This window comes from Bremia lactucae, linkage group LG1, assembly GCF_004359215.1.
Source record: "Bremia lactucae strain SF5 linkage group LG1, whole genome shotgun sequence".
Taxonomy (NCBI): domain Eukaryota; phylum Oomycota; class Peronosporomycetes; order Peronosporales; family Peronosporaceae; genus Bremia; species Bremia lactucae.
The window spans coordinates 5,799,659-5,807,784 of record NC_090610.1 but is presented as its reverse complement, the minus strand read 5'-3'; the positions used below and the strand labels follow the sequence as shown (position 1 = coordinate 5,807,784).

Below are 8,126 nucleotides of genomic sequence, written 5' to 3'. Positions count from 1 at the left end.
ATCGTATATACGGACCATGCGTCATTACGCACGGCCGTCAATAGCCCACACCTCTCGCAAAGAATGGCGAGGTGGCTATCCTTCTTCGCGGAGTATAACTTCTCCGTCGAATATAAACCAGGACGACTTAATGTCGTCGCTGATGCGTTATCACGCCGACCCGATTTCGAGTCAGCAGTGCACCCCAACAGTAAAAGTGATCTTACTGTTGCAACACTCACTACGAGTGTTCCATCATCAACCTTAGTTGATGAAATAAAGAAAGCCTATAAAGAAGATAAGGACCTTCTTTGTCTGATGGATCATTTAATGAATCCATCCGATAAATCTTTTAAAGATCTACCGGCTTTATATCGATCGTCATCCGATCGATACACAACACGTAACGGCTTATTGTATTACACAGCCGTTACCGGCGACACTCCACGTGTCGTCGTCCCAACTCACAATGATTTGCGCTTGCGCATTATGTATGAGTGTCACGATGCTCCAACAAGTGGACATCGTGGACATGAGAATACTTACCTCACAGTGAGTCGCGACTTTTACTGGCCCCGCCAGTATCAGTTCGTGCGCAAATACATTCGTGCTTGCGAGGTATGTCAACAGGTGAATCTAGCCCTTCATCCCGTGCGCCTCTTCAACCTCTACCACTTCCGGCAGAGTGTTGGCAGTCCGTATCTACTCTGGACTCCGTCTTCGGATTTCCCAAAGACGATCACAAAATCAATGAAAACCTTGTTTTTGTAGACAGATTCAGCAAGATGGTAAATCTTGCTGCAGTACCAGAGTCCATTACTGCTCCGGGTTATGCCCGTGTCTTTATCGACACGGTGTTCAAACTCCATGGATACCCCGTGAATTGGTCTCGGATAGAGAGAGATCCACGATTTACGGCGGAGTTCTGGCAATCCGTGTTCCGATTTCTCGGAACCCGGCTGACTATGTCATCATCCAATCACCCAGAAACGGATGGTCAAACAGAACGCGTATATCCCGTCCTCGAAGAGATACTTCGAGGTTATGTCCAATCGTATCCGAATTGGAGCGAGTTTTTACCGGCGGTCGAATTTGCCATCAATAATTCGGTGCATTCGTCTACAATGCATACACCGTTCTTCGTGAATGGCTTACGCCATCCTCGCATTCCCACACAATAAGAGGGATCCTCTAGTTTAGGGGGGGGGTGACTCGCATGAGCAAAACCATTTCTGGCTCATGCTCATCACGCGTCGAAGTTAACTACGACGCGATTAATGTCGATGTCGAAGAAATCGACATCGAAGATGAGAAAGATCTCATGGCAGTGCGCACAAAGCGTACTGAAAAAGACATAACAAATGAGTCAGCAGAGGAATTTCTGCTGACTCGAGAATCAGTAATCCGTTTCGTACAGGATTCCATTGCTAACGCAGTGGACCGTCAGAAACGGAACGCAGACAAACATGGAAGAGCAAACGGTCATTCTTTTAAAATTAATGATCTAGTGCTACTCTCTACGATAAATCTAATAAGCGTGAATCACTAATGTGGGTAGCAGTAAACTACTACTCAAGTTCATTGGGCCATTCCGTGTACTGCATCGCAGAGGCAATGCGTACACAATAGAATTGCCACGTAGGTTGCGAACGCATCCTACGTTTTACGTTGGTCGGCTCCGCCCGTACCATCAGTACGCGGCTTTTTCTGAGGACGGATTTGACCACCCTTTTCAAGAATCCTTAAAAGATTCTTGTGATCGCGAACCAGATTCTCATGTTAAACCTGAAGTTTATCATGCCAATTCCGAATTTCTCGAAACTGCGATGAGCTGACGACAGCTCATCACGAACAGCGTAATATTTCCATTCTTACTCCAACATGGAGTACGCACTGTCTTCCATCCGCTCGATATGGTGAGCCTGCACCGTCTGCTCCAACGAGCAACGCTTGCCGCGCTCGGGGTCAAGTCCCTCCTCCAAATCATGGAGGAAGTGATCGATTTTGTCGATCCTCGACATCAGATCCGACACACGGTTCGGATCTAATTTTCCCTCCTCCACCACAACCATTGGTGGATTCCCACGGTGGTCAACATTTCCTTGTGGAACGTATCCAGAACCACCGTGATGTGAAGGGGCAGCGAACGAGTTATCTTGTTCGCTGGCGCGATTATTCACCTTCACATGACAGCTGGGGGCCTCGTTCCCAGCTGGTTGAAACGTTGAGGGCCTCGTCCGTCAGTATGATGAGACCCATCCGATGTTTCATAAGGTCCATCGGAAAACACGCGCCCCTGGCGCTTAAAAATCGATTGCAAAACGTCAATCGCATCCCGCATCTCAATAGAGATGCGAGCCCTTCCCCAGGGCGAAGAAAGGGAATATACATCCCCTTTTACTCTCTTCGTGTTGTCAACACAACACGGACAGGGATCACCCCACGTGAGGCATGGAAGCCCAGCCTCACGTGACAACCGATGCAATTTATACCTTGCACCGGTTGGAGTTCGTTCCTCACACTTAACGCGATTCGCGTTAGTAATACCGACTTTTTATTATATTGAGCCCGTCTAAATCTAATATTATTTTGAAGCCAGGCTTCGCGTCCAATGTCTTTGACATTGCGAATGAACGCGCTCCAGGTTTGCATAAGCGAGACTTTATCTCGCTTATTGTTGCCACTAAACAATCGATGCTTAAGAAAAGCATCGAGATAAAAATCTTTCCCAGCGCGAAAGTTCTTCGCGCTGGGATCAAGGCCATGTAGCTTTGTCGCAATAAAAAAGGAATATTATTGTGAGAAGTAGTCTCTCCAGACAAGCTATTGATTAGCCGTTCTGGCAAAAGCCACAGCTTCTTCTCAGGGTCGAGATAAGACATTTTATTGTCTTCACTCCCCTGAGTGGTACCCACTGAAGCAGGGGTACCACAAGAACTTTTATTACGATGGCTTACGCCATCGTCATCACCTTGCACAGAAACAGGTGCAGGTGACCGTACGGGAGACGGAACGGGCGATGAGGGATCATCCTCATCGTCGGAACCAAATAGACTATTAACTCGTCTATCAGAATGAGCTCTCTCATTCGAAGGCTCATAGTCATTCGCCTGACGTCTATCAGGCGACTGTTCGATTCTCCCCGAGTCGGCCATTTCGTCCGACTCGCATTCGTAGTCGACCTCTAAAGAGAGGTCGTATTCACGTGGTGAACCACCACGTGCACCTGCAACATCTAGTGTTGCGCGAGTAAAAGATACTACAGCAGACGTTCCGTCTGCCGCAAGAGATAACAGTGCGTCACCCGCGGCTGCACGAACCGCAGCCAAAGGCGCCGTACTATCAGCACCCCGCATGAATTTGTTCTTCATGCGACGAAATTTAAAATGACGGTTCTGACCTATCAATACCATTTTTAAATTAAGTGGTCACATAGTGACCACATCACCCAATGACAGAGTGTTTGTCGTTTAAGGGAGGGGTGATGTAACGGGGTGTATCGTTACATAAAATTAACACCTAAAGGTTGTTAATTAATATATTATTTAGAAGGTAGATAATATTTGGAGAATATTACCTTATATAGTAATGTTCAGAAATCTTATCCGTAATAGGTATAGGCCATTTTATCTATTTATCCCGCAGACTAATCAACTGTAAACGTAAACAAAGAGAGAGAAACATATAAGATTTCAATTGCATGTTTAGTATTAGTTTGTAACTGAGTTAGCACTGACAGATAGAAAGAAGAGATACTTGATTATATTAATACACTTATTATTTAACCCTCTTTAAGGTAGTTGTCTTAAAGAGAAGTCTTCCTCTGCACGTACTAGTGTACGTGAAGTGACGTAAGGCACCACTCGCGACTGAAACAGTGCGAAGTGGACTTGTATTGAAGCAGTACAAGTCGTAGTGCCCCGTTACAGTGTACGTGAAGTGACGTGTGGCTTCACTTGTACTGAAGCAGTACAAGTCGGCATTGCACCGTTACATGAGAGAGTAGAGCATGACCGCATTAATACGTGCCCGTCTACATCGTTAGTCGACGTAATACTCACGCACTTTGCAGGAAATCACGTTATGTGAAATTCAATGATGAAATGATCGATTTTTAGTGACAATCGTTAAACGATGTGCGTGCGTAAAAGGCCCTGTGTAACGGGGTGTATCGTTACACGAAATTAACACTTAAAGGTTGTTAATTAATATATTATCTAAAAGGTAGATAATAGTTGGAGGATATTACTTTATATAGTAATATCCTGAATTCTTATCCATAAATAGGTATAGGCTATTATGTCTATTTATTCCGCAGACTAATCATCTGTAGAAGTAATCAAAGAGAGTTACGAGAGAAGATAGATAAGAATTCATTTACATGTTTAGTATTAGTTTATAGTTAAGTCAACATTTACAAAGATAGATTAAGAGACACTTAACTATATTAATACAGTTTTCGTTTTACCCTCTTAAGTTAACTTGTCTTAAGAGAAGTCTTCCTTCATACGTACAGTGTACGTCATCTAACGGAAAGCACCACTCACAACTGAAGCAGTGTGAAGTGGACTTGTACTGAAACGGTAGAAGTCGTAGTACCCTGGGCACACCCTTTGGCATATTAAGCATATGCGACTTACCGTCCGCGGTCATGACCTGGAAAGGTCCTACGAAGCGAGACATTAATTTCGTTTCCTAGGATAGTGCTTTCATGATGTCACGCATCGTTGTAAAAATCGTTTTATCGTTTGGCAGTGCTGAAAGAACATCTATCGTCCTTAAAATAGAAACTGCTGGCTTTAATTAGATTGATTAGATTAAAAAAAAAATTAGTTCTGGCTTTTTTACTGCACACAACATGTAGTCCAAGCAATTGTAGCATCAGGCGGTCATTACAACTCCGCACCTGCCTCAGCCCACTATTCATAGTAAAAAAATTTGGGCACCAAATTTAAACCAGTTCCTACGCCCGTTCGAGCATTCGCGGTTGGTCGGGCCATGCCTTGAGCAGGCAAATATAGTGTGGACCAAGCGATTGTCTACGTACGATATTTGCCATCGATCATGTCAAAACCTATTATTCCTCCGCATGTTATTGGCGTTGATTTGCTTCCCGCAATTAATGTGAATGATATGGTGATGCATTCAAATTTCTAATGCTATATCACATATAGCTAAATAAAGAATCGCGCGGCAATATAAAGCTAAGACTTAGATTAATATAAAGAAAGTAGAGACATGCGAACAATCATGTGGAACTAAATCATACGTGGCAGCAGAACTAGTAGGATGAGCCGCCATGCGTCGTTATGATAACTTCCAATAGTTAAATGTTGTTGCTGAGCTAGAACTGCTATCACCTTGCTACAGCTTTACGACAGTTTTTCTACTACCTTTCTAGATTCATTCATTGACTTGTGTCCCGCTCCTATATAAAGTGGACATGTAAACTTTGTTCGTCGCACGAAGAGATTCGAAATGGTCAAGCCATTACCCACGCGGAAGCGGGATTGGAAGCGTGGCAGCACATTGCTCAGAACCGCCAATTCACTCATATAATTCATGCTTAAATACAAGGCCACTGAAAGACACAAAAAGGAACGACTACACAGATGGTCTTCTCAGCGCATATGATTCATAACAGCGCGCAGACCATACATAAGCCCAGCCTGTTTGCGTGCTTCGGCGACAAGGAGAATAACGTGGCACTTTTCGGACGAGCTTAGTGTGCGGTCAAAGTGAGCAAAGTCATCTTGACGCACTTTCCAAGGCGTGCACGCCACCTTCTTAAGAAATATCTTGGTTGGTCGATTCAAATACGTGTTGACTTGGCAGTAATCGTAGTCGTCGTGGCAAATTCCAAAGATACGATGGACGTAGTACCACACAGCATCACGGTACGGACTTGTGTCGACACACTCCTCCTTTTGCGACCCAAAATAATCATATGTGAGCTTGCTCGTCAGGTTGAATAAGTCTTCAAGAATTTGGCCAGCTTCACCGGGAAAATAGCGTTTGACAAGCGAGAAACAGTGCTCGTCCCAGCTAAAATCCTCCGTGTGCAGCACCTCATACTCTTCAGATCGTACGTCAAAGTCTGCATAGCGAATGACACTGCCACCGCAGAAGCGCCAAAGTGTGTCTTTCCGCCGGCTCGCAATCGCCGTGTTAATTCGATCATTCGCTTCATCAACGACGATCTCAAAGCCGTCGTCAGCACCATATTCGTTGCCATGGTCATTACCGCCTCCTTCCTCTTGAACCTCTCCAGTCTCTTCCTCCTCGTCCGCCGTGTCACTGTCCAACCCACAGTTCTTCTTCAACTGCTTCAGTAGCATGTCATCGTCACGATCCAATGTCGAGAGGTCAATGCCGCTGCAGCTGCTGGCGTCAGCACATTCCTGATTGTCTACACCTTCCACTGTCTCGGCCTCCAGAGCGTATCCAAACTGCCCAAAAACCGCCAAGTCGACTTCCTCTGCGCAGCCAACTCCAAGTGCGATACTGGCCATAGAATGAGCTTGACAGAGCACAATAATGGCATGAACAAGTTCTGAGACAGACCAAGAATCATCCTGATCCGACCGTAATAGCTCTGCCACATGCTCAGCAGTCAGTAGCCATGGGCGATGGGCCAACAGCGAGCTCAGCTCATGAAGTCGAAAGAGCTTGGGCGGTACATAGTCTAGTCCCTTGATCCACTCGCCTTCTCCGCCGTTAACGATAAAATCGTACTGCTGTAAATCTGCCAGGTAGTGACATCGAAGCTCACTGGCGCCCATAACGGCTATGTAGCTGCGCCACTGTAGTGGTAGCGTGCCGTCGCGCGTCATGGTAGCGGCCAAGCTACGATCAAAGAGGGCGAGGTAGCTGCGGTGCCAAGCCAAAATCTGCGTCAGGTGATTCACCCGCCCAGTGCGTAAGAACGCTTGCTTGAAAAGCGCGCTTAGATCCTCGTCATCGTCAATATCAACGCGCGGTACAGCCTCGTCGGCGTCCTCCGGCGCGTCGCCGTTGCGAAAGAAGTGCGACACTTGCATCTGCTTAGCGCGTAGCTCCCGTGCATCGGGATATTTCTTTTCAACAACATCTACAATTTTTGCCAGCGCCTCGCGAATGGCCAGGAAAGGCGCGTCTAACGTCAAACGCAGCGCTGTAGGGAAGAAATCTGTCAAGAGTGTAGCATCATCGCGTTTAAGCAGCTCCTGCAGCTCGTCCGTGACACGCGCAAGCATCTGCTTTTGAACATCGGCATCTGAAACAAGAACACGTCGGAAAAAGATGTCGCGCTTCACGCCAACGCGCCGAGAGGCTTCAGCGAACGAGAGTGTCGCCATCCAAGGTTTGAATTAGGTCTTTTGGACGAGGCTCAACTTGTGGAATGGACACATTATTCGAATTGCGGATCGCTGCTATTAATTTATAACCAATGAAAACACTTCAATTTAGAACTTCTGTCCAATCAACAAGCGTTATGATGCATTTGGCTTATGACTATCGTTCACCGGGAAGAACAGGACCGCTTCGTCTGCCTCAAATTCGGAGAGCAAGCCACCCTGGCGCCACATTCCGAAGTGGCGAATTGTAGAGCAGTGGGATAGTCTTAAGGAATGAGGCATTGGCGTCACTGTCACCGTTAAACCTTCCGGAGACGCCATTGTTTAAAAAGGTCCAGATAAAAAAATATTGGATGGAAAGATCGCGCGGAAGGGTCCGGCTGGCTGCCTGACTTATCCTTCACACGACAAACGAATCTGCGCGAATCCCGAAATAAATTGAAGTTAATGGCCTGAGCAATTGCTTTAAGTATAAAGTAGCCGCTATTAACTGTGTCAGCGCGACGCTACTGCTTGTCGGTCAAGGATGCAGCTGCAAGTTCAACACCATCATCGAAAGCAGCTGCACCGGTGTTGTGCAGTCATAGAGCGGACAGCTACGCGACATGTAACTCAGCCAGAGTATACCGGTATTTTAAAGTCTGCTGTTAAATTTTTAAAGGAGTCTTTTGCGAGCCTACGGTACATTAGTATTTTTAACCATTACTTACTTCGTAGAGCATGCTTGCATCAGCAAATTTTTTAGAAAATTTAAAACGACACGGAGATATCTATATTGATGTTGCAGCTGACGAGCAAAATGAGAAGTGA

General features: G+C 45.9%; 3 protein-coding genes across 3 annotated transcripts; 1 reads left to right on the top strand and 2 right to left on the bottom strand.

The window, feature by feature from the left end:
• Positions 1-5,600: 5,600 nt before the first annotated feature.
• On the bottom strand, positions 5,601-7,316 carry CCR75_004707 (uncharacterized protein; the record flags this gene model as incomplete). The annotated part of the gene is made up of 1 exon (XM_067962793.1): positions 5,601-7,316. One exon carries the CDS (start codon positions 7,314-7,316, stop codon positions 5,601-5,603), a length of 1,716 nt encoding a protein of 571 aa, XP_067822556.1.
• A 135-nt stretch (positions 7,317-7,451) lies between these two features.
• On the bottom strand, positions 7,452-7,637 carry CCR75_004706 (uncharacterized protein; the record flags this gene model as incomplete). Its single annotated transcript, XM_067962792.1, has 1 exon — positions 7,452-7,637. One exon carries the CDS (start codon positions 7,635-7,637, stop codon positions 7,452-7,454), a length of 186 nt encoding a protein of 61 aa, XP_067822555.1.
• Positions 7,638-7,842: 205 nt separating this feature from the next.
• Positions 7,843-8,126, top strand: CCR75_004705 (uncharacterized protein; the record flags this gene model as incomplete). Its single annotated transcript, XM_067962791.1, has 3 exons — positions 7,843-7,945; positions 7,978-7,997; positions 8,034-8,126. 3 exons carry the CDS (start codon positions 7,843-7,845, stop codon positions 8,124-8,126), a joined length of 216 nt encoding a protein of 71 aa, XP_067822554.1.